This window comes from Nannochloropsis gaditana (genome assembly GCF_000240725.1).
Source record: "Nannochloropsis gaditana CCMP526 unplaced genomic scaffold scaffold287, whole genome shotgun sequence".
In the NCBI taxonomy this organism is placed as follows: Eukaryota; class Eustigmatophyceae; order Eustigmatales; family Monodopsidaceae; genus Microchloropsis; species Microchloropsis gaditana.
Window position 1 is genome coordinate 4,810 of NW_005803666.1, and position 26,644 is coordinate 31,453.

A 26,644-nucleotide genomic window follows, 5' to 3' on the forward strand; every position below is an offset into this window, starting at 1 on the left:
TGATTAGATTGAACACGTACGACACGGTGCCGGCCGACTGGACCGACGAGGAGATGTCCCTGGCTCAATCTTGCGCTGTCGTGACTTTTGCCAGCCCCAGCGCCCTCAAAGTCTGGGCTGCGCGTCTTGGAATGGATTTTAATATGGCTTGCATTGGTGAGACGACCGCGACAGCAGCAATTGCATTGGGATGGGATGAATCGCGTATATTCTACCCAAAGGATGCCCCTGGTATAGATGGATGGGCAAGTGCAGTCATGGATGCTTTGGAAGCGAAGGACGAGGAAGTAGCAGGATGAGCGAGGTGACGGAGGTTCAGCATCGACTGGATTCGGACGAATAACAACAAAAATGCCCAAAAGCCCCCATAACTAAATTAACTTGCGCCATCACCATGTCAATCGCATTGCCATCTTTCTTCCTTTTAATGAGCGCGCAGCCACACACGTTTAAAATGCTAGTGTCGTGCGTTTCAGCCCAATTTGAGGCGAATATGGGCCAGGGACGAGATACCCTTCTCTCTCCCCCGGCGCGCTTTGTCAGGGGTTGAGGCACTGTTCTGGATTGAGAGCATTTACATCTTTTTTTTCGGGGCGCTTCCGGGATATCACACTTCTCTGTTGTTTCCATGTTAACGCTTTTGAATCATTATGGACCCTTCTCTGGTTTTGAATTTCTGGTCAGCACCGAAGTCAGCATGCGGCAGGTCTCGACCATTCAGGCTGGCCGGGCGCTTGCCGTTGCATTTATGGCGGCCGGCGCTTTGGCATTCATCCCTTCTTCGGTCCTGCCCAAATCCCGTCTGGCTGCGAATGTGGCTCGCCGTGGAGCTCTCCGTATGGACGTTGGGGAAGGAGGCCAGAAGCTGGCCAAGATTGAGCAACTGAAGGTATGTAGGGAGGGCTCGGCTATTGAGGGATGATGAGGCGCCTGCTCTTCAACTCGGGTGGACATGCCCGCTTTCCCTTTTGCGACACGCCAGCGGGCCATGCGTTGGTCTGTATACGTTTAAATGTCGTGTATATGCTCATATAGTACATAGCGATGACAGCTGTGTATGTTCGTTGGCTATTTGTTGGGATAAAACATAGTTTTGAGAAACACTGAGGGGACGGGAAAGCGATGAGATGCTGTTCAGTCTTGATTGCATTTAGAAGGTCTTCCAGTCATTGGAGCTTGTCTGTAACACGTGTTTGGTTCTCCGACCGATCACTTGGATGTGTGTTATTATAGCATATCGTTGTCTTACCACCGTGGGTAATGTAGGCTGAAACGAGGAGATTCCGGCGCTCCTCTCAGTCGCCCTCGCCTTGCCCTCTACATGAGTGGCACTGGCTGAATCTTACCCGTAGGAAGGCGTCATACTTGTCCCAGTAATATCCTGGCTGTTATGATTCCAATCTGACTATCTATGACCCGTGTTCTTTGTCACTATCAGATCCGCTCGGACTATTTGCGCCATCCCCTCTCGGAAGAGCTTGACAACCAGGAGATTTTCCTGGGGACGGACGCCATCCAAGTCGTCAAGTACCATGGGTCGTACCAGCAGGACAACCGAGAGCTTCGGAAGGCCGGCGAGCAAAAGGTATTTTTCCCTGCCATCCCCAGCACCTTTTAAGGAACATGCTACTCGAGGGTCACTGCCTCCTACAATCCTATACAGCTGCATCTTTTCTTATCCTCCCTTCCATTCCTACCACTTCCCATCCTTTTTTAGAAATATTCCTTCATGCTGCGGCTCAAGTCACCCGCCGGGGAGGTCACTCCAGAGCTGTACAAGGTGGTGGACGACTTGTGCAGCGAGTACGGGCAGAACGACCTTCGAGCCACTACCCGACAGTGCTTCCAGATCCATGGCATCCTCAAGGGCAATTTGAAGACGGTTATCTCCTCCATCATGAACATCGGCTCCTCCACCGTTGGGGCCTGCGGGGACGTTGTCAGGTGGGAGGCGTGGAGGAAGGGCGGGAGGGAGAGAGGGAGGGAGGGGGAGAGGTCTGAGTTGGAGTGCTACGTAAGCCATCGTTCCGAGACCGTTTAGCCTCTTGACTATTTATCCGCCCTCCACTATTGTCCTTGTTCCCTCAGGAACGTGGGCTGCACGCCTGCCCCTTTTACGGCCCCGGCCTACGCCTACGCGCGTGAGTACAGCAAGATCTTCGCAGAGCTGTTCAAGCCGCAGACGACGGCATTTTCTGAAATTTGGCTCGGCGATGACAAGGCTGCGAGCGTGGAGTACTGGAAAGGGGGTGAGTGGGAAGAGAGAAGGCGGAAGAAGGAGGGGGAGGAGCGGGTTCGTGGGAGGGAGGAAGGGAAGCGCCGTGGGAGTGATGGAGGCGACGAGAGGGAGGGTGGGAAGGTGGGCCACAATCGCTTCAGGCTGCGGCTGGAGCCAGTTTCTGATAGTTCCCCCTTGCATGCTGCCACTACCCCTTCAGACATCGAAAAGTGGGACGTGGAGAAGATCCGCGGCCATGACAACGGCCACGGCGTCCTGGTCAAGAACAAGGTGGAGCCCCTGTACGGCGATCGTTACCTGCCCCGGAAGTTCAAAATTTCAATCACGGTCCCGGGTGACAACAGCATCGATCTGTACACGAACGACATCGGCTTAGTGGTGCTGACGGATAAGGAGGGGGTTCTGGAGGTAGGCAAGGAGGGAAGGGAGGGGCGAAGGAGCAGAGACGTCCTAGCCGCCGCGCCGTGAGAGGCGACGAATGGGCCCGATCGAGAACGAAATGTGCAAGAGTAGGAAAGCTGACCACGTATTTTTTTGTTTCCCCTCTTTTCTTTTCCTTCCCACGACCAGGGCTTCAACGTAATGGTGGGCGGGGGCATGGGGCGGACGCACAACAAGGAGCAGTCCTTCCCTCGGGCCGCGGACCACCTGGGCTTCGTGGCCAAGGACGACGTCTTCGAGCTGATGAAGTGCATCGTGGCGGCGCAGCGCGACCATGGGAATCGGGAGGTGCGGATGAACGCGCGCATGAAGTACTTGGTCCATAATCTGGGCATCGACGGCTTCCGGGGTCTGGTGGAGGGCTACTTTGGCAAGCCGATCGAGCCCTGGAGGCCCATGCAGGAGTGGAAATACATGGACTGGATGGGCTGGCACGAGCAGGGGGACGGGAAGCTGTTCCTTGGCGTGAGTGTGGAGAACGGGCGTATTCGAAATTTTGAAAATGGGCCGCAGTTGAAGACCGCGCTTCGGAGGATCGTGGACGAGTACAACCTGTCGATGGTCATGTCGCCGGCTCAGTCGGTGATTTTTAAGGACATCCGCCCCGAGGATAAGGCAGGGATCGAAAGCATTCTGGCTGAGAACCAGGTGGCCCCCGTGGAGAGCTTCGACCCGATCACCCGCCACGCTATGGCCTGCCCGGCCTTGCCCCTGTGCGGCCTCGCCATCACGGAAGCAGAGCGGACGTTGCCAGAGCTGACGCGTAAGCTGCATGGTCTCTTGGAAGGGATGGGCTTGGGGGAGGAACAGATCATCACCCGCATGACGGGCTGCCCGAACGGCTGTGCCCGCCCTTACATGGCTGAGCTGGCCTTTGTGGGGGATGGGGCGAACTCCTACCAGGTGTGGTTGGGCGGCTCGCCTGTCCTGACACGAACCGCCTACGCGCTCAAGGACAAGGTGAAGATGCCGGAGATGGAGGCGTTCTTGGCGCCGATCTTCCGAATGTACAAGGAGGAGAGACAGGAGGGGGAGGCCTTCGGGGACTGGACGTGGCGTGTGGGGAAGGAGGGATTGTTGGCAAAGCTGGCATGAGGGAGAGAGAGAGAGAGAGGATGAGGAGGACGTTGGGCTCGCACGCGAAGGCGTGCGAGCAGGCTGGGGTGTGTCGTGGAGGTCCCGTCTGAGAGTGGCCCTCTGGAAAGGTCAATAAGAGGGAAAATGATGGGTGGATAGGGGAAGCGAGAGGCATGAATAGAAGCAGTATGGAAGTCAGCGGGGCTCCAAGGCTGTGTCGTCTTCGGGCGCGACCATCAACCATCAAGGAAGGTCATCTGGGGCTTCACACTTTTGACGGAGCTTCGGCGGAGGAAAGGGGAAGATATAGGAGAGAGGAAGCTTGGTTCGAGTCTGTCGGGACATCCTGCCGCTCGGAGCCAAGCTCTGCGACAAGCAAATCGCAGCGATGGCAGTGATGTAAGGGTCAAGTGTAATGGAGTCGTCCTGAAACCGCACGGAAGGAAGCGCGAGGTCCGGCAGAAATATTTTCTGCTTCCGGTCTGATGTCACCATATTTTGAATGAAGGAGCTACATAAAAGGCGGAAGGGGTAGCGACCAGTAAGTGCAGCTATCTATGAGAGAATAAAAAAGTAAAAGGGCACTGCGGAGGACATAAATTCAGTCATTCAGTGGTAACTTTCGGAGCAGAAAGACGAGGGAACTCCACCCTTGCTACCCAATGAGAAGAAAAAAAGGACAGGAGACGATTAAGCTGCCCAATTAGATTCCAGCACTTGCAAAGATTGCTCTAATATTGGATGAAAATTCACTTCATTTATCGTGCAATAACTTTGAAATCGCAATAACTTGACTGTTGCTCAAGAAAAGTGACCTGAACCGAGACATCAACCTGCTTTGCTTATCAAGTGGACAACGACTAGCTTGTCAATGAGAACCACCAAACAAACAACCATAAACACCCAATCCATACTGGTATGCCCGAAAAGACGTTTAAAACCCAAAAAATGATGGATAACCTGATTATATCTGGCCCATGTAGAGTTCCTAAAACCCCTGTGCGCCCCGCCAACTGCCCCAACTGCAACTACCTTTTGTTCAAAATCCCTTCAATGGACAGGACGCGAGTGATGGAAAAAGTGATACCGGGTCTCCCTCTTTCATTCCACTGGCGTGTCAATTGTGTTTGGAGGGGGAAAATCAGTCGGTATAATGAAGTACATGGTTTGCGGGTGGGGAGTTGGTGGCTGTGGTGGCATGTTGGACGCTGGCGTGCGTATGCCATGGAGCGTATCCTCCCTGCTGTTGATGGATTCATTGCGAGGCCATTCGTTCCATTATCTTGCGGTAACGCGCCCTGCCAACACGTGCACTTACATTTTCTAACATGTACATCTTTGCTTGTTCTCTCCACAGCTTTTACTTCTCGTTCCTCTTTGCAAGTCTAGCATGTTCAGGACTCTCACCCACTCAGCACTCCTTGTGCTCGTGCTCATGGCACTGGCCTCCGTGAGGGCCTTCCTGCCTTCTCCATGCCGCATGCCGCCCACCATGAAAGTTGGTAAATCATCCTCGACGGGTCGTGGGAAGAGCATCGGCATCATCAACTCGATGCGTGAAAATATCGAGGGGGAACCCAACCCTACTCAGGTACGCAGACGGGGTTGGCAGGACGGATGCGCCGGGGAAGGGAGATAGCGTAAAAAGAGATTGAAAGAAAGAAAGCGCCCCATATCTCGTGTTATTCAAAACAATGCTTGGACGGTCGTGCTTGGAATGAAGCGTGGAGACAGAAAGGGTTGTGTTCGAAAAAGAGGACACTGGAGGGAGATACAGTCAGACATGCTCTGAACCCCTTGGGCCCGGTTCAACAACATGCATCGCACTTCGCTTCCTTTTCTTTCCGCAGATCATGGTCTCGAACTTGCCTTTTGACACCTCTACCGAGGAGCTGGAGGCCTTTGCCTCCCAGGCGGGGCAGGTCGTGAACGTGAAGATCATTCTGGACCGAGAGACCGGGCGCAGCAAAGGCTACGGCTTCGTCCTTTTCACCGAGCCGCTCTCCGCCACCTACGCGCTGGAACGCTTGGATGGGATGGAGCTGGGAGGCCGGCCCTTGAAGATCCGCCCTGCAATCCGAAAGACTTACCCCAATACCCGGGGAGGCGGGGGGTACGGTGGGGACAACAACTACTAAGCGGGAGGAGTGAGGTGGGGAGGAGAGAGTGCCGCTTGCAGAAGGAGGGCGGATGTGTGCAGAGGAGTCGGCTGATGGCGCCTGGAGCGTTTAAAGGGCAGGCGAAAACTGTATTCAGTTTGGGGTGAAAGAGACGATTCTTGTTTTGTTGTTTATGGGTGGCGGAGGAATGGGCTGTGAGAATGCCAGGGGTCCGTCGGCAGCATGGAGGCATCGGGGGATGCGGCGAGGACTTACTTCTAGAATATTCCGGACCTTAGGAAGAGGCTCGGTGAGGTGACTGGGAGAGGAGGGAAAAGGGGGGGAGTCCGGCATTTAGACTCTGATTTAACGGTCGAACCTTTCCACGAGGCCCATGGGGGAGAAAAGAACAGATGTACATTATGGTCTCTCTGCCCGTGATGGTCACGTCCAGCCGCATGTCGTCGGAAACAAAAAAGAAGGAGAAGAGAGGCCGGGGGTGGTCGAGCCGGAGGAGGAAGGGACGGAGGGCAGTAGACGAAGGGCCCCTAGGCGCTCGAGGGAGGCGGTGATAGGCGTGGAGGAGGGCGGAGGGGTGGGATGGAGCGAATAAGCCGTGGCAGGGGAGAGAAGGAAAAGAATACACGGATATTATCCCTGACACAAGCAAAGGAGCAGCTCCTTGATCGCTCTGGGATCTTGCCTTGTACGGCTTTGACTTTGATTTCCGCTTCTTCACACGGCACCGCCCGAGTTTACTTTCAAGTGGTTTCGATCCCTGTTCGTCCCCCTTCCATCTCCCACCCGCCCCGTTGAGAGTTGGAGGAGGGGGCCAGGAGGAGGAGAGAAGAGAAAGGAGGTGCTCCCAGCGTCGCCGAACGCGCCCCATCCGTGCCTATGCTGCATTCGTCCTCCTTCCCTTCTTCATCACCGACTCCGCCACGGCTTGGCTCCCCTTTCCCTCCCCCTTCCCCTCCTCCTTTTCCTCTTCTTTCTTAATGTACGAGGTCAGGAATATCTCCCCGTGCTGCTTCTGCAGGAATTTGAGCAGCTCCCCGAGTTTGGCCTGCACCTGAGTCATCTCCGCGGGGGCCAGGGGGGCGAGGGCGAGCAGGCGCGGGAGGCGCACGAAGAGCCGTAAGAGGTGCTCGGCACCGTAGACATCCGACGGTCTGGGCGCAGCGCCACTGCTGCTGCCAAGTGCGGGCTCGGTGGAGGTGGGCCGAGAGGCGGAGGACGGGGAGGCGGCCGGGAAGAGGGACGCGTACTGCTCGCGTTCGTGTCGGTAGAGGAGGATGAGCGGAAGGGCCTTGTCGAAGTACTCCCGGAGCCCGTGCAGCATCTCCTCGAGCCGAGCGAGCTGCACCGTGGAGGCTGTGCCTTGCTCCTTCTTGTGCTCAAGGAAGGAGGATAGGACGGCGGCGGCCGACGGCGAGCGGGGGAGGGGGACGAGGTGGTGGGGGGGCCTGGGAGGAAGGGGAAGAGGGCGTCAAAGGGGGAAGAGAGGGGGACGCGAGGTGCAGAGGATTGAGGTTATCGACCGCCAGCACCTCGAGAGAGCCTGAAAATCGGTCCACATCCTGCCCCCCCCTCCGCGCCATCCTCCCTTCCTCCCTCCATTCTCCACACACCGCGTCACCAGCTCCCAGTCATCCACTAGCTGCTTCTTCAACGTGAAAGGCATAGCAAGCTTCACTTGCGGGTCGCTGTTTTTCTCCGGCGCAGGCTCCAAGTCTGGGTCCGCTGGCCTCGATACGTCCTCGCCTCCCTCCCCCTTCCCACGCTTGAAGCCACCCTCTCTACCGTCCTCCTTCTCAGCCGCGGGCCCGGGTCTCCTCTTGGCCGCCAGCCTCAACTGGGCTTGGAGCTTGAGGGAGTGCTCGTCCTTCGGGAGCAGATCCTCGGCCCCCACCCACCTGTCCCACTTCGACTTCCACCCCTGGTAGTGGATGAAGTACTGGGGCGCACTTCCTTTCTTCCCTTCCTGCACTTTCTGGATTTTGGCTTCGTAGAGTTGTCCACTGTCCTTCGCTAGCACCACCTCTTGCTCCTTGAAAGTTTTTGTCGAACCCGTCACGTCAAGCGCGGCGGGTTCGACAGGGGCCGCCGCGTTATCAACCGCGATCATCCCGGTTTTCTCTTTTATTTCTGTGCATCTGACACTCGTGGCTGAGGTAGAAACGCGGCGACGACCCACCCTGTGCATTAGGACGCACCGCCCGGAGGCCAATTTGTGCGCTGTTTCAATGAAAATAGAGGGTGGTGCAACGTTGGTTGTCTGTTTGATGGTCTCCAGGGGGGCGGAATTCCTGCGCATCGCCCAGGAAAAAAGGGCGGCAGTCTGGCAGGACTCCGCGTGCAAAACTATTTTCTGTGCTTATGTTGCCCCCACGTCGAGTGGGGCGCGTGACGCATGACACGGGTCACCAATACCTTCAAACCAGGCAGACGTGAGTAAATTGCCAGTTTATGTTGGTTGAGAAGGGGGAATAAAGGGCGGGTTTGAAGTCATGACGGGTCTGCTAGCTGGAACAAGAGAAGGGATAGTTCTTCATCTCGGGGGAACAACCCGTGCTTTAGGAAAAGCGGGGAGCACGGGGAGAAATATGCGGGCATGACTGGACTACGTGGTATGATCGAGTGTACCTAAGCTTGATCAATCGCCTGTGTGAGCACATGCAGCAGTTCTTGTGGTACAGCATGTGTCAAGGAGCAGACCTCCCCCCTCGTGTTCCTCGCCACACCCACTGGTCGCTCCCGTCCATGAATGCCTCCTCACACACGGTGTACCCCTACCGAATTCGTCGTTCACACAGGACACCATGAAAAGCCAAATTGCGCTTCTCGCGGTGACGTTTCCGCCGTTGCTGGGGGTCGGGCATTTGTCATTCCAGGCAAGGGCAGACTGCCGGCGTCGGTGCCTATCTCTCCAATCAAGACCATCTTCACCATTTTCACCGCATCCAAACCCCAGTTGGCACCACTACAGGCCAAAGTAGACTTGTTCAACCGCGCGTCCCTTCCATCAGAGACTGGGAACAACCATTCCGGCGGGGAGGCATCCCCTTCGGAAAGGGTACCCGAGAAGGAGAAGCTGCCGGGGGACTTCCGCGAGGCCCTGCGTAACGCCCTCTGGGATTTGGACGACAAAATCCACGAATTTTTGCCTTACGATGAAGCCAGCGCGGAGGTTGATCCCATGTACTTTGTGCACGCCATCCAAGACCGCTTGAACCAAATTGCGTCGAGCAGAAAGATGGCTTCGAAAACACCCGCGAAGAGCAGTCCTGCCGCCACCCACAGTAGCACCAGCGCTGTCGACCGTGACGTGTCCTTGACGAGCACTACAGCAGTGACCTCGCTGCAATGCAGCGCTCAGGACGTGCTCTCCAAGACCCAGGCAGCCGCTACAGCCACCCAGGCCCCGGTGGTGGAGGCCCTTCAAGAAGGGATCAAGCAGGTGCCCCCCCCGCCCCCCGCCACCCCCAGCGCCGTACTTTCCTCCCCATATGAAGCGGAAAAGGCGTCTTCCGCTTCTTCTTCCCCGTCGCCTGGAATCACCCCGGGGGAAGGAGGTTCTACCACCTTGATGTATCGGGAAGACACGGCGGCTGTGAAGACGCGGAGCAAGCGGTGGGTGGAGGAACGCGTGAGATTGGACAGGGCAAGACCAGGAGGGGCCCCAAAACCTGCGTTGGAGTCCCCCCCTCGAACATCTGCCCCTGTCGCTCCTTCCTCGAGGGACGTGGGTGCTGGAAACGCGGGCAAGCGAGCCAGCCAGCCGCGTTGGCGCCGAGACGGGGACCGGGAGGAGGCCCTGCGTCGGAGGGAGAAGGTGCAGATCGCCCGGCAGCAACGTCAGCAAGAGTTGCAGGCCTTGGCCGTCGCAGAGGCCTCCAAACCCAAGAAAGAGGCACCAGCCTCGGCTTCAGTCCAGGGCCCGTTCGCCGCCGAAGACCCTCCCCTCAAGGTCAGCAAGCCCGCGATGGAGGCCACGGTGGCCGCCGAGATGGCTCAAGTCCTCTCTCAGCCCCGTAACGTCAAGCGGATGACGACAAGGGCGGACCGATCCCGAGGCGTGCTGGTGGTGGACGGCGTTGAAGACCTGACCATGCCCGCAGCCACCACGACGGTACAGGAGGCAATGCGGCAAGCGGCCTCCCAACGCCCCAAGGCCCTCATCGACACGGCCGAGGAGCTCCGCATCGGGCCTCTGGAGACCACGGTTTCCCCCCGCATGGTCACGCCCCCCTCGCCCACACTCACAGGGGCGGCGGAGGAGGACTTAAATTTCATGCCACCCGCCGACAGGTCTTCCGTCGAGCACATCCTCTTGGACTCGAAAACGGCGGCCGTGGAGGAATGGCATCGGACCCGTTCTTTGGAGCAGGAGATGAGTTTGGAGGACAAAGTCTTGGCGGTGGAAAGTCGCTTGATGGACGAAATCCGCGCGGGGCCTTCGGAGGCGATTCTGAACTACGTGACGGTCCTGGAAAGAATCGGTGAGCATCAGGCCCTGCCCGGTAAGACGTCCGTCTCCGAAGGTCCCCAGCGGTGGGACTTGGCGTACAGCAGCCTCCCTGTATCGCCTTTTTTGTCCCTCCCCCGCTTTCTCGCGCGCTTTTTGGTGAATGTGGCCGTGAAGATGGAGGGGGGAGGGAAGACGGTCGTTTTTCAGGCGGTTTTCAAATTCTTGGAATGGTTTCCCCGCCTCCGTCGCACGCAGACAGCGACTGTCTCTGTGCTCACCCCCGAAAGTCGGTGGAGGTGATGAATGGCCGACCTCGTTTCCGCTTGGGTCGCCTTTTCACCATCACTCAGCCCCGACTCCGGCTACCCTTCATAAGGAATGCAAAGAAGGCAACAGATAGCTTAGCCCCACCGGAGTTGACCGACACATGCACCTATATGGGGGCCCACTTGAAAATCTGCCGCTGGACCCGCTCTCCCGGCGTCTCGGCGGAGCCCTTGTTGGCGGTCTTCTTCCGGGGCCATTCCCCCGCCAAGAATCAGGAATGGGGCGTGGAGGAGGAAGGAGAGGTGCGACTCACCTGCGGAGACACGGCCGGCCCGTCCTCCTCCTCGGGGGGGACCTTTGGGCGACCAGGGCAGATGCCCAAACCTGGCATGGCCTAGGGAGTGGTCTGAAGGAAAGGATTGTGCGGAGGGAGGAATTAAGGTAAAGGTACTGTGTAATGTACGCTGTGTCCTGTATACATATCTGGTTTTGCGGTTGACTCACTGGAGAAAGATGGAAGAGGTACGATGGCCCTTCGCAGCCCCTGGCGTGATGCACAAGTGGAAGAGGGTGCGCAGTTGACCCACTGTCATCCCGCGGGCGGCTTGTTGACCCTTTACTACCGGCGAGAATAATTTTTCAAGCAAGTGAATGATAAGCGTGCTGGCTTGGCTATTTAAGTGTCTTGTGCCGTGGGTGCAGCGAGGATTTTATTGGCCAGGAGAAGAAGGACTGGTTTTTAATTCCATGATTTATTGATTGATCGAACCACAAAAGAACGAAAAAGGTAAACAAACATGTTTTTGATGTATGATCATTATATGTCGGTATCTTCATCGTCGTCAGTGTCCTCACTCTGGCTCTCTCCACGTCTCTCCCTGTCTGCGACGTCATAAGACCCCTATGTGTCCCGAAAAGCGCTGGGCGTCTATTTTTCTGCTCCAGCATCGCGCTTACGCTGCCGCCTTACCCTTCCCTACGGACACTCCCGAGAGCGGATGGGGATGTCCCGCTCGCGGCGGGCGCCTCTTTACAGAGGTGTCATCCTACCGCGAGACAAGGCACTTTCCAGATTTTCTTCTGTTCCGGTTTGCCTTTCTCTCTCATCCACCGACCAGCTACCGTCATTCATGCATATGCCCTCTTCGCCTATTTTATCCCCCGCCGAGTCATTCGCCGTCGCTCACTTCTTCTTCAACAAGTTGAGGTTGCCCTTTCCCTGTGCCTGGGGCTTGCCGCTCAACGGACCGGTGGGGGCTGCAGCTTTGGCCTTAGGGGCCGCCGCTTTGGGAGTTGGTGCCGGCTTGGCAGCGGCCGGCTTGGCTGCTGCTGTCACCTTAACCGGGCTACTCTTCTTGGCGGGACCGGGGGTGCTTGCTGCCACCTGGCCTCCAAATTTGGGAAAAGAGAAGGCCGGTTTGCGCGGTTGTGCAGGAGGAGCCGCTTTCTTGGCAGAAGCTGCCACGGCAGCGGGCGCGGCGCCTTTCTCCGTCTCCAGGTCGGACTTGTCAACGTAGCTGGTAACCCATCGTTTGTATCCGTACTTGGCAACCCACTCCTTATTTTCGGCCGCTTTCTTCGCGTCGTATGCGTCAATTGTCAAAGATCTTCCGAAGGAGCGGGCAGCCATGCGTGCGGCGTTGTTGCTTGTGGCACCGAACATCTTCTCGAAAATATTGTAGTCACCCTCCTTCTCCAGTTCCTCAGGTGTCTTGTTTAAGCAGTATCGGAACCCCTCCTCGCTAAGATAGCTTGCAAGATTAGCCTCAGAGTTGATGATATTCTTCCAGTCATCGTCTCCTCCGGCAGAGGCGCCGGCATGGACGCGAGTAAGCTGTTTGTTGTGCATGCGTTTATGACCGGACGCGTAAATGAATATGCGCTCGACACCATCGCACGAAAGCCAAGCACAGACGCGACAATGAGGGGGGCCATTCAACGGAAACATTAAGAAAAGACGAGGCTGCATAGCATGTGAAGCTCTGCTGGGTTTTGTAGGAATGGTTAGGGTTCCGAATGGTCAAGGCAGCGAGCGATGTATTGCGGGATTGACATAATGAGTCAATTGCAGTAAAAAAGACAACATCAGATAAGAAGGCTCCACGAATGAACGTCTAACCATAGATTCATCATCAGTTATCACCGCTTCTGTCCAAATTTAAATTCGAGGACATTGGCCTTCCGTGCTGACTTCCAAACCATTGCGAGGACGTGTCAACCTTACCTGCCGGGGCGCTGGCATCGGGGCCAAAAATGCGCTGCAACCAACGATGGCAGACAACGCTACGAGCGTCGATATCGTCCGCATGACTCCTACCCTGCACAATGAGAAGAATAAGATTTCATGAGGGTAAGCTTTCAGCTCTAGGGTGGCTCTCCGCACAGGGTGCCCTGGAGACACGCATGTGTGTATCTTTTTCTCAAGCGCCTTCAACGAGCGGGTAACCCCGGCGCGAAGGTAATTGAGAGTGCTCCTTTGCTCCGTCATGTACACGTTATCATCGGGGTAAGGTATAAAGAGGAGGCAGGCAGACATCGAGTAGGTTGCATTTATCCTAGACGATCTTGTGCTGCTCCATCGACGAGAAAACCAGCCAGAGTCATAATGAGGGATTGTGCGTGCGTCTCCTCGGCCCATGGCCTTTTGGCGACATGATTGCAACACACGTTTTACCAGAACGACGGGATATGCCCGTTGTCATGCACGCATCCGAGATGTAAAGCGTGCAGCCCCAAGACTGGACGGGATGAATTGCACCCAGTAATTTTTTCCAAGTGTTGTAGAATAAAAGCTTGCGCATCTTCACGTCAATCACTACACCGAACAACTTGTCATATGCATATTTTAATCCGGGGAAAAAAAGTCTACGGCTATTCGGATTGCAGCATCATTCGTCAATATTATTTTCTTCCGCTCTCTTCCTATATATTGCTTGTTCGCCCTTGTATATAGCTGTCTTTCGCCTCGTTCTGTACAACCTCTCTCCCAATGCTGCCTTTTGTCCCACAGAAGTATAGCTCAAGGCGGACACATTGGCTTACTTAAGCGTCATCTTCATCTAAGGGAATGCGGCCTCCGTTCTTTGTCATCCACTCCCTGAAGCCCATGGTCAGTGCTAGGATCAGGATCACGGAGGCCTGACCTTGCACGCGTGTGTGAATGATGCGCTGCGACAACTTCAAGCCTGGATGATAGAATTCATGAAATGTCGAAATCACACGAGCAATTTTAGCAATGTTTCCCCGCAATGTTTAAAGATAAAGACACTTCCGAGGATTTTTGACCGAGGGCCCGGCGACAGACAAATCACTCCCAACAGCAGCTCAACCACGCATCCATCTCATCAGTCGTGTGGCACACCTCCGTAATCCCTATCTTACCCGGTTTCTGCATCTCCGTGTAGAAAAACCCCCCGATTATAGGGGTGCTTAGCGCGACGAGCATTTGGAACGGATGGTCGTACAGGTGATTCGCCACCGTTGCGTACACGTACCGCGGCTTGATGTGGATCATCCCCAGGCCCTCATCTTTTTCTCTCTTCTCCGCGTCGGGCTTTGCCGCATCAGTGGGAGCAGCCGTCAAAGCAGGTGTGTCCATGAAGCCGTAGGCTTGGGGATGGCGTTGCGCATCAATCAAAACCTAGAGAGGCATGCGAGCGGGTTGCGTTGAAACGGGTGGGACAGAAGCAATACATGTTGTCAGTCAAGGCGTCCATCATGCCTCTAGTAGCGATGGTATTGAAACGCGCACTACTGGCTGTCTGATCTCCACAAACCTCTTAGCCCCTACCAGTTCGCTGAACAAGAAGAAGCTTCCTGTGATGGCAATCATGACCGTGCCCACTTTCCCAGAAATGCCCAACGACTTGTTAAACCTAATTGTATACAAGATGGAGGAAAACCAGCATGAGAATGGGAGGGCGCTTGGGGAGCCGTGGAGGCACAGCGCATTACCAGGGGCTGTATTTATGCGCAGCAAAGACGCCTAATCCCGATAGACAGCCCGCTCCCACGGCAGCACGCACGCCTGAAATCATGAGATAGTGTGTCATATGTTGAGAGGGACGAAAATGCGAGGGAGGGGAAGACAGGAGGGGACACGGGCAAAAGACACTTCGAATGCGGCTCCCATGTCGTCAGACGCTAGGAGGTCGGAGACGAGGGCTTCATATTCATACCTTCGGCCACAGCCAAGTCCACCACTTGTTGCTTAACGCTTAAAGCGTCTCTTTTCTCCTCCATGATTATTGCTGTCGTTGAGACCTGTTCCGCGTAGTTGCGAAAATTAGAGTTGTGGAGTACGTGTACCATGCAAAGGCGCTGTAGGAAATTGATCCGTCTCGGAGCGAGATCTTGCCCGGGGTTGTTTTACCACTTAAAAACTCGTCTTTAAATGCACGCGGCTCAACTTTGGTCGATCACTCAGAAGATTGCACTGCTGTAAGCTCGGCATCATTTACCCATGCGTACTCCGTGATCGCCCCCATAAACCCGCCGTAAAGGGACATAGGCCGCACATGGACCCAGCTGGTTCCTCCGAGTCGACGAGCGCCTGTCGCCGATTCGAGCCGTCCAGCCCACCTTGGCGGGTACCTCCCTTCCCTTTAACCCACAAACGACATATTTGCGCACGCATGTCGCTCACTTACTTCTCCTTTCTATGTAGTGGGCAGTAATCCCGCGAATTGCCGCCTTCATGGTGCGTTCGGAGGAGATGGTCGAAGGGCCTGCCCCCGCACTGATGGCCCATCCTGCGTGAGTCTCGCGCAACACCAGTACTGCTAGGTGCAGATCTTTTATCGGAAAGCATTGCCCATTTTGACGCTAATGAAAGGGTGCATAAAAGGTCGCCGCAAATAAGACAGTATTTTGCTCTTTCTTTTTTGTTGACTTTACCAGAACACGCTCTGTATACAAAATTTGCGCGAAAAAGAACACGCTCCTCGTTTAAAAGTTGTCGTCATCTGCTTCGTGTACAGCTTCCATGTCTTCATCACGGATATCTTCGGTACCGTCCTCTTTCTCCTCACCCGGCAAGAACGAGAAATCATCATCTTCCTCCTCTCCCTCTCCCAGCGAGGAAGGAGAAGAACGCTTTGCACCCATTTCCAAAATGGAAGATGCGGTCGAGAATTTCCGATTTGCCAATGGAGGTGGATGGCCATACTGTTTTAAGTGCTCCATCGACGGAGAAGCCGAAGATGTTGATGTGGGTGGCGATGGCTGCGATACGGATGTCCTTCTAAGAGCACGAGTGGAAAAGCAGTGAGCCGTCTGAACGAGACACGTGCATCGTCACAAATGACTTACCTTCCTCTGCTCGTTTTCACATCCATCACATTGTTCAAAGCCTTCGTATCAGTGATGACTTCGTCCCCGTAGTCCTGTGGGTGCCCCAATGTCATGTTGAGGGCGGGTTGCTTTCCTCTTTATTGCCTCTATTTCCTGGCTTACAAAGTGGTACACGACTTACCATGACAAAAAGCTGACCCTCCATTGCTTCCTTCCCATATCCTTTAATTGCTCCCCTTTCGCTTGCTTTCATTCTTCTCCTTCCATCTCCGTCTGACATTGCCCTGCTTCCTCTTTTTCCCCCTCCTCCTCCCTCTTGCTTCCCCGGGCCTCCACCTCCAGCTACCAATTCCTGCCGCCGCTCCTCCTCTACTTGCACCCGTCGTTGCACGCATCGTATGCGTCGCTCCGCACGGGACTGTTTCGCAAGCTCTGCCGAGCGGAGAGAGTCGACTTCTTGCTCAAGAAAGTCCAAATTCTGGTATAGCCGCACGTACTCGTCATACTGCCGTGCAAGCTCTTTTTCCAACATGTTGTGTTCTTCTACCAAAGATGGCCTGAGAACATATGATGTCGACATGTCTCAGTAAGAAAGCGTTCGCCGGGTTAGCCGTGTGTAATTATATTTTCGGCTTCATATTCGTGGGAAAGTACCCCTGATTGCGGCTCATGCTGCCATCTCATGCCAATTTCTTGATCCAATTGAAACACGTACCGTACACTCTGTAAACTTTGAAGACGGGCCTCGCTGCGTTTGAGTTCGCCTTTCTTTTCCTCGACCTGTGTACGGCAAAGCTAAAAGTTAACATATAATGCCATCATGAAAACCACGAGATGCTATGTGTACTTACCTTCAGCTCCAGCATTCGCTCCTCTGCATCCAGTGCAGCATGCTGCCGTTGCAACGATTCAAGTGTGCGGCGGAGAGATGGCACGTCTTCTGTACTTGTCAAAGTGGTCATGACACCAAGAGTCCTGCGTGGAGAGGGGGGATGACGGCCTCGGATCAAAAAAGAAATAAGGCGAGCAACGAAGCCATCCCTCGGGCATACTCTTCCATGACTGTAACAAAATAGTAGTTGGAACACTGTTTTTCGTAGAACATGCAATCTGGCTACGTCCCAAAGCCAAAAGGGGCAGCAAAGGCAAATTTTCGGCTTTGGTTCTTCCAATTATTCTTGTTCTCCCAAGGCCACCCCTACCATTCCTTGCCCCAGCCCGAACTTCAACTCGGAGCCTGACACCAGCATTCCACACCAGACTCGACCGCATTACCGGCGTGGAAACGCGGGGAATCCCCACTCGAAGATCTCTTGTTGGTCTTTGTCCCAGCTTTTCCTTGAGACGATTTCTCACGTATTTCAAATGCATTTGATACCTCAATTCTTTGACGGCACATAGAGTTCTAGTGTTCAACACCCTCATGCCGACTCCCTATCTCGCTACATAGAGGTCATGTCTTTCGCACAACGGACAACAAGATGGGCACGGGGACTTTTTCCACGGTGGAAAGGGTACAATGTTCGCTGGAAAGAGGTCTTGGGTCCCTCGCAAGATCGAATGTTGCTGCCCTGGGGGTTCATGGGCGAGGAAGACGTGCAAGGAAGAGTTGCGTCGCGCATCCGGTGGCTGTCCGAAAAGCAACCCACAGTGATTCCACAACATGAGCACATGCCTGGAGACCTCACGACAAGCGAAATCGCGAATGAGCTTTCTGCCTCCTTGGCAGAAGATATGTCGCACGGTGCTCAGCAGGCATACAGAAGAATCGTCAGCTATTTCTTGGCCGTTCCCGGCTCGGGAGAGCAGGCAGGAAAATATGGAGACTTCACGAATTCCAATTATTGTACCCCTGATTTATCGTGTTTTTTGGAGGACATAAAGCGTTCGTACACCGAGTGGGGGGTGAAGCCTTGCCTGCACGTGGAGTCAGTCCGGGCCAAGTTGCGATGCTTGCGCGTGGAGGAAGGCTTGTTGAGCAAAAATACTTACGCCTTGTTTGGGACAATGGGCCGATATGAGGCATTGACACACATATGGGAGGGTGTGATAGGACCGGAGGGGCGTTTGCTGCAGGAACTGGAGGGGAACGTGCCCAGGCGCTTGGTCGCCGAGGTGGAGCTGTCGGTGGAAGAGTCGTTCTGGTTCCAGAGCCGGCCGGCCACAGCGTGGCCCAGAGTAGGAAATAATGCAGAGCAAGATCTTGAGCAAGGTCTTACGGGAGGGAAACAGGGGGAAATGAAAAAGCGGACGCACTATTTCACTTTCGAAAGCGACTACTTCGGCGACGAGGGGCAGTTGGAGTGGGTCGTTAGCAATATCAACGACGTGATTGCCTCTCCTTCCCTCTCTCGGGCCCTGATCCAGTAATGAGAAACTCAAGGGTGGAAGCCAAGCCGCCGAGTCAATAGTGTTGACATTTCTGGGTGGGACAGCGCCGAGGAAGGGTAGGACAGACGGAAGGTGGAAAGGCGGACACTAGAGGGAGGTCTCAACGAGGCTGGGGTACGCGGAACACAGGCAGTGGAATTGCTGTGCAGTGGATCATACACGTATGTGAATGCGAGAGGATTGACACGATGCGGCGTCCGTGAGATAGAGTAGATTAGGATAATACAAAGGGCAGGCTGCGGGATTGCAAATTTGTAAGTAGAGCATGGGCACATGGATGTGCGCCTTAAAGTCAAACGCTTTCTAAGTGTATGTGAGTACGGACAATCAGTATCAGTCATAATATGATCAAATAAGCATCTGCTAGTCCCGGAATTTGGCCGGACACACGGCTAAAGCCATGGCAACTGAATTTTCCAATTTTGCTTCATAAATGTTATGTCCCCGTCATTCAATGATGCTTTATACACATGGCTGATGTCCGCCCTTTCTGCAAATGAAGCGGGTGCACGGCATTCTGCCTAAACTATTTCTGTTGGGCAATCCACTCCGCGCGCGTCTCTTTGCCTCGGCTTCTGATAAACAAGTCAACTCCATTTCCTCTGAGCTCGCGACTCCCGGTCAAGCGATGACCTCTGCTGCACATGAATGTGTGCCGATCCGCCATCCCGCACCCATCGAGTCTTGACTGACCACTCCTCTTCACCACTCTGTCCGCTGTTTGATCCTCCCAAAGACTGTATGCCGCATGTCCCATCCTTTTCTCCCAAGGGCTTCCAAAAAGCTGCTCTCATCTTCCTTTGCCTGTTGATGCGCTTCTGTCAGAGCAATTAGTGCTCGTTTCTGCAGCTGCCCCTCCTCCTTCTCTTCTTCTGCAGACCATGCCCGCCGATGCTTCCGTCTTCCCTCCCTTCCTTTCTTTCCCTCCTCCCTCCTCTCCTCCACGGCACTCCCTTCTGCCCACGCTTTTTGAAAGTACGCCCAGGTCAAAAGCGCCCGCAGGATGTCGTGGTGAGTAGCCGCCGTGTGCAAGACGATGGAAGCCCCGCGAGAGGAGGACCAGGTGCAGAGGAAGTGCTTCTCCTGGCCCACGGGCCCCGAGAAGACCTCGCGAATCTCGTGTAATTCTTCCAACGAGCACCCGGTTTGGCTGACCGTCTTGAAGATGCCGAGGTCGATCGACGCCGGGTTCCAAAAGATGCGCTCCTTCTGAGAGGCCTGATTGGGGGTCGGCACTCCCTCAGGACCCTGTCGGGCAAAGCCTTGCACGACCATAGCCCCTCTCTCCAAATTCAAGGAGGAGAATACCACGGAGCGGATCTCGTTGTAGATGGCAAAGACGTCCACGCAGGACAGGGCGATGTAAGCGACTGCCATCCCTACCTGGGCGGTCCCAATCATTTTACTCAGGAAAATTCCCAGAAGAATCCCCAACAAATCCACCACGGCGATCTGCGCCTCCCCCTTCGCCGTGATGTCCCCCAAGTTCTGACTGTCGCCGGCAAAACTCTTGTACATGGCATTGCGCGTGGCGGAGCTGGTCAGCATGGACATTTGCTTGAGGACGTTCGCGACCGTCGCCAGGAGCAAAAAGGCGGCCGGGAAGATGTAGGTCAACACCTCCAGGCCTGTGCCCGCGGCGTAGAGCAGCGAAGACCTGAACCGCCACCGCTTGGCGTCCGAGTCGAAGCGGCGGCCCATCTTGGAGGCCCACATGATGCGCCCAAACTTGCCAAAGGCATCCTTTTGGATCCAATTGAACGTCGCCGTCAGGCCCACTCGCTCCGTCTTCAGGCCCAAGGCCAGTAAGAGGGCCCGCGTTCCGAAGACGGAGACTGTTGCAGAGATGAGCCGCTGGAGAACTCGCCAGCGCGTGTAGTTGTAGTAGTCGGGCGTCACATGGTCGGGCAGGAAACTCTGGCGCAGGTAACGCTCCACCCGGCCTTGGAAGCTGTCCCCGTGCATGGGGTGGGTGATGACTTGGAATTGGCGTTTCTCCGAGTCCCAGCCAACGCGATGCTTCCGAACCCCGTCCCTGGTCTCGACGAAAGAAGGGGCCAACGGACTGCTCCCAGCCATCGAGGACACAGCGTCCGATGAGGACACGGCGTCCGATTTTCTGGGGTGCGGGAAGTAGGCGTCGGCATCCAGGCCAGCAGCCGCCGCGCTCGAGTACAAGGGATGCTCGCTTGACTGTTTCCCCCCCGAACCACCACGTATGGAGCAGAGAGGCAACTCTATGTTGCTGCTGCTCACGCCGTTGCTTGCATGGCTCCTTCGTTTCAGGCCCAGGCCCGCGGCCTGTCGCCGTTCAGCCGATGCGCGCGTGGTAACAGGCACCATGGAAATTATATTGAAGCTCGACGGGAAGGTGGCGGAGGACAGTGAACGATGCGCGACACGTTGTGGACCGCGTGGAGAGGGCGAGGGCTGGGAGGCAAAGGCGGAGACCGGGGCTACCCACCCTGCTTTTCTTATGAAGGCGTCGCACACGGTCCACCAACAGAGAGAAAAATATAGACAAGTACCAGTAGTAGTGAAAAAATGGAGGAACGTGCCAGCGCCAGCGATGTGCCTTCTTCTGTTGCTGGTCCCTGCGCTCGATGCCCGAAGTTGAGGAGCGGACGGAAAAGCCGCACGGGTTGTCCTCGTCATGTATGTCTGGCTCGAGCTAAGTGAAACCAGACACACACAAGTATGTCCTCCAAACAAACGTCACGCCTTCTATTTTTTTGGCAATGGTTTGTTTTACGCAGACGAGATGTACTGGGTGAGGACACAAGGGGTCTGGAAGCTTGAAGCCAACAAGGCTTGAGTTCACCTTTGTCAAATGCCTTCGGAATGAAATCCCGATGACTGCATCCAATACACTTGCAGGATATCTCTCTTCAGTAACCTGTCGAAATGCGCGCATAAAAGACGAGGGTAAGGGGAAATGGATTACGATCCACGCCGTTTGCAAGCCTGTGTTGAAGGAGCTGCAAGACTAATGTGGGAAAGCGATATAACACAACAGAGTAAGCCACCCACTGCAGTTTTCCGTTGACCATCTTCCACATTCCTGTCATTTGATGCTTGTCAAGAAGTTGGAAGCTGCAACACGGACAGTACGAGTGGCAGCAGAGGGGTAGGGGGAGGCTCGAGGCGCTGGAGGGCTGTGCTGGGCGCTCGCCGCCAGACGCGTACGTGTCTCGCCGCTTTCTCGCCCCGCCCCTCCCCCGCTTTTTTTTGACTTTTTTTTTGTTCTGTTTATGTACCAACTCCGGGGCAATGTCCGAATGCTTGTCGCACTATGCCATGAATTTTCTTCGGAACCTCAACGTGAACAGTGATTTTTCAATTTTTGGGGACCATGCATTTCTTATACTAAGAAGCCACGACTAGGGCTGTTAGTCATCTTGCATTTGTTGTCATGCGACAACGTGCTAATTTGAACCTCCCACAGCTATTACAACTAGTCAACACTACCTTTCGCGAACGCATGTTCCGCTTTCATCCGCGCATCACCGTGGCATCTATTGTCGCTATTGCTGCTCTGTCCCCTAAAACCATGGAGCGCTCCACATTTTTGGTGCACGCTATGAAACCCGGAGTAAATGCTTGTGGCGGGGCAAAGAGTTGGGCCTGCAATGTCGGCACGTCCTCACGTGCATCGTTTGCTGCATCACGAGGCTCCAATTTCAATCAGCTTCCCCCTGTTGCCTTTCTGAGTCACAAGTCCTCCTTGACCTCAAACCGGGAATACTCTCGAGGAGGCAAGGACACCATCACACACGCCTTTAATTGCAAATCCGTCACCACGCCGATTAAATCGGGCAACCTTTTGTGGTAAGCTATGGAACTAGAAACACTCTGTTTCTCTCTAGGTGCGACTCTCAAGACCCGTTTCGCAATAGAAGTTGACGTATTTACGTTGAATTGATATGTCCATTTCACAGGAGTATTGAGCAGAAGCATTCGTATGCAGCGCGGGACCTGATTCGTCACTTTGCCTCTTCTTCGTCTTCCAACCCGCCGCCAACTCCGCCCCGATATCCCGGACCAGACGATGAAGAGAGGAAAAAGGTCCACGAGAAAGTGGAAAGCGCACACGAGCACAAGAGCAAGGCCGGTGAGCTGTACGATGAGGTGAAAGATGAAGCGGGGACTGCGTGGCAGGGAACCAAGAATTTTGCAAGCGAGGCCAAGGAGGGCATCGTCGACGCGGCTGTCGCTGCAAAAGACAAAGTGAAAGAAAAGCTGGGTGTTGTGTCGGATAAAGCTCACGATATCAAAGAGGCAGCCAAAGAGAAAGTGACAGGAACCAAAGAGGCACTTGAAGATACTACAGAGGTATGTAATTCGTGATCACAAAACCTGACCGCATGTTTCTGTGTTGCAGAGTTCGTGTACCACATTTTGAAGGGAGGGCATTTTCCAATTCCGTCAAGCTTTTTTATTTCAATCTTTGAATAAATGTCTTGACGTAAATTTGCCTCCTCTGCACCTCCAGCAAGCAAAAGAGAAAGCGAGTGAAGCGTACGAAAAAGTCAGCGACACGGCATACGAATACAAAGAGCGTGCGGAGGAGGCTGCTGAACATGCGATGAAAGGTGAGTGACGAGATTGGCACTTGCGACGAAACAACACGGGTACGAAGGAAGAGTAAAGTGCGAGGACCGAAATAGGGTAAATGGCAAATATGTTGCTGTATTCGACTTCTTACGGCCATGCTTATATCCGATGGGAAACAGTGTCTACAGAGGAAGAGGAAAAACTGGCTGAACAGCTTCAGCAGCGGGTAAGCCCGACGACATGGGAGACTAACGCTGGCAGTGGGAGGGCTTTCTTTAACTTGTGCTTGCTCTCACACTGATGTCTATGTGTTGAATTCGGCAGGCAACCGAGGCTAAGAGCACGGCCACGGACAGACTTTACCGGGCCCAGGAGAGTGTAGAAGAGGGCGTGGAAGAAGCAAAAGATTACATGAAGGGAAGAGCGAGCAGGCCAAGAAAACAGTAAGTGATAAGTGAAGGCGAGGCGTATGCGGGTAGGGAGCAAGGTTCTATAATACATGCTGATATTTTGCTCAATCACCGCCATATTTTATTGCAGTAAGGGTATATTGTCATCCATCCCTACTGTATACGGTATACGCTGGCTAATTTAGTCCTGCGATTCTCAGATCTCATATTTCGTACCACCTTACAAACGATCCATTAGCGTGACGAAGCGCAGAACCGTGCTGAGCGGGCAGCGCAGGAGCTCGACACTTCCAAAAAAGAGAAGTAATCACGATGGAGGGGATCGACAAAGGAACGAAAAGAGCGAAGAGGGAGAGGCAGGGGGGAAGGAGGGATATAAGAACGGAAGCCACAAGGAAAGAAACGTGTGGCTATGAAGGTATTAGTATTTGACATGTGGAAAGAAGGTTGATCTGAATTTGGAATTGTATAATGCAGAGTTCGAGTTTGGTTTTCCAGTTAAAAAATGATACAGCACAAGACGTATCGAATATCGGAGTTCATGAAACTCCGGAAATATTTTTCATTTTAAGATAAACTACCTGCAGTCCCAAAGGTAACGATAGGTGTGAATTTGAGCAGAGAAGAAGTCAAGTGAGATTGGAGGAAGGCGAAGAGCCGAAGTGTGCGCCGAGCGTTAAAGAAATGTCTTTGTTAAAAAAAACGCGAGCCCCTTTTCCTCTCATCCCCATCCGTTTTGCACCTTCTTTTCCATCATTTGGCATCGTTCGATCCGATGGTTTTGATTCGCGATGCCGGCCCGGGGCCCGGGACTCCCACTAGGAGACGAATTCCTGACGCACAGCACCCCCTCAACGGGGCCTTCCCCACAGGTGAGTCCGACGCCGGTCCAACGCCTCCACCGCTCTCGTTCCCTTGCTACCTGCGCCAACATCGCCCTTCCTCCTCTGACCACGCACATGAGCAGCTGCCGCATGCCGATTGCTGAACCCACCGTCCCTCCCAGGCCTCCACACCCCCTAGTCCCAGTGCTCGCGATGGATCTGGTCGAACTCCCAGTCGGCCCATTTCACCGTCGAGTACGTGATGACGAAGGCGGGGAGGATGGTGGTGGACCAACGCTTCAAGTACTTGAGGACCTGGGTAGAATGGGAACCGAGAAGGGGATAAGGAGGTAACCATCCGAAAGCAAACGTCAGCGCACATGCATCGAGCATTCCGACATAACATAGTGAAGAGGATGATCGCAGTGGTTATTTGCAAGTCGAAACGTTGAAAGGGAGATAGGACCCTGTCATGGCGGTTATACAACCGACGGATCGGGGGGAAGCTCAGCCCGTCTAATGAGTGATCAGAACGCGATGCGACCAAGGACACATATACCGGCGTACCTTATTCGGGGCATCGTCGAACATGGGCGAGATGATACGCTGCTCGAAGGGGGAGAGAGACTTTGTGATCTGTTGTGGCGAGGGGATGGACTACGGTAAAACGCGCAGGCATCTCAAGACAAATTGGACACCAGGATTGGTGAGAGCAACAGGTGCTTATGGTGCTGCACTGACGTCTCCGTCACTAGAAAGAGGTCAATCCATGTTCGAAAGCAATCCTGAGGTATTGCCGGCAAAAAAAGCTAGCATTGCCACAACGTCCCTACAATGGGGCCATCGGCATCCTCCTCAATACTAGCGTAACATTTTCGCACAAGAACAATGCCTCATCATGTTCCAGGCGAGGTTTTCATCATTCCACATGCCCTTCCCCTCATTCCAAACAAAGCTTTCGAAGTACACTTCTCCTTACCAAACCGTTCTGACGCGTGTATCCGAGTTTCCACCACTTCCGCATGGAGAGGCTGACATCGACACGCTCCAAGCCATGACCCATCTGGCGGGCCACCGTCCGCGCGAAAGCCATGTCACTGAGGGCTAGGATGATAAAGGGAAGGATGGGTGGTGTGTTGAGCGTGTGGGAAGAGGAAAGGAATCAAGACTGCGAATCCGTCTCGCATGCGCAGAGGCAAGTGACGGCGCGGAAAAGTAAATTCCCTGCTACACACTGTTAAACTTCTACGCGCCGAGGAGATGACTTTAGAAATACGTAAACATGATGGAGTGTCGGGCACGAAATTGGACATTGCTCCTTACAGAGCTGCGCTTTCCGAAAGACGGCTCCCTCAGGAGAACACGGGCACTCCCTGCTTTGCCATCAGGCAATGGCCTCAGCCTGGTGGCTGCCATTAAACGCCAACAAAAAGACCCCTGACAATGGTGTTGCAAAGCGACCCACGCTCGCGACCGCCCCCCTGGGCTGCGAGACGTTCCCATGGCTCCATCCCGCGTGGTAGGGTTAGGAACCCCTTCTCTCTCTCGCCAGTGTTTCTCGCTCGACGCGAGACAAAGCGGCGTGACCAGAAATGTGTCGAGGAGAACGTGTTAGCGGCCACGCGTTCTGCAAAAGGAACGAAAAAGATGTGGCATATCTATGGTCCCAGACACCTACTTCTCATATTATTCGCGTTCACAGGCCAAGTTTTCCTTATCCATTTTCCGACGAGAAAACAAGTGTGGCAAGACTGAATTGGAAATACGGAAGTAGTGGTGCTTCCTGGAAAAAACACAAGACCAGCAGCACTCTCTCACAAGCAAAAAGTCATCAATGTCGGGCAGAGGACGTGGAGGTGGCCGTGGTCGTGGTGCAGGGCGCGGCCGGGGTGGAGATAGGGGCAGGGACGGGCAAGATGGACTCGGAAGGCCTGGGAAGGAAAGGTGTTCAAATAATAACGGGAGCGATGTTAGGGAATTTGAGGACGAATTCGACATGGTGCAAGCAAGACGACAAATAAAAGGCGAGGAGGAGGATGATTACGATGCAGGAGCGACAGGAGGCCAGGACGTGGAGGGCGACGACGACGAGGAGGACGACGAGCGGAAGGTAAGGCGCATGACCAAACAGTTCGCGTGGGAGGAGGAGAGGATGGAGGAGGAGTTCAACGAAGCCGGGGACAAAATGGAGCCTTTCAATTTGAAAAATGAGCGGACGGAGGGTTTTTTCGACGAAACGGGCAATTTTGTGTGGAAAAAGGAGGAAGGGGGCGAAGATGCCTGGTTGGCCTCTTTGGAAAACGAGGAGGATTTGGAGGCTCGCATTGGCGAGGCCGCGGTGGCGCGGAAGAAAAAGTGAGTGAAGGAGGGGAGGGCGGGGCGATTGAACGATAGGCGAGACACCAGTGTGCGCCTTGGTCCGAGGGGGGCGAACGGTCATCCCCTATGCCCCTCCTTACGATGCATTTCCCCCTTTTTTAATAACTCCCATGCGGCGTCACAGGGACGATGAGGATGCAGAGGGTGAGGAGCCGCCCGAGTTCGTGGACCAATGGGCTTTGAAGGAAAGGCTGCTAACG

At 54.5% G+C, this 26,644-nt stretch overlaps 1 protein-coding gene across 1 annotated transcript; it reads left to right on the plus strand.

Moving 5' to 3' along the window:
- The first annotated feature begins 17,332 nt into the window (after window positions 1-17,332).
- Window positions 17,333-18,652, plus strand: NGA_2110200 (uncharacterized protein). Its single transcript, XM_005855110.1, has one exon. The coding sequence runs from the start codon at window positions 17,342-17,344 to the stop codon at window positions 18,254-18,256; it is 915 nt and encodes a 304-aa protein (XP_005855172.1). The 5' UTR covers window positions 17,333-17,341; the 3' UTR covers window positions 18,257-18,652.
- The last annotated feature ends 7,992 nt before the right edge of the window (window positions 18,653-26,644 follow it).

Bases quoted from the DNA above. Each gene is read 5' to 3' on its own strand.
- NGA_2110200 (XM_005855110.1), top strand. From the start codon at position 17,342: ATGTCTTTCGCACAACGGACAACAAGATGGGCACGGGGACTTTTTCCA.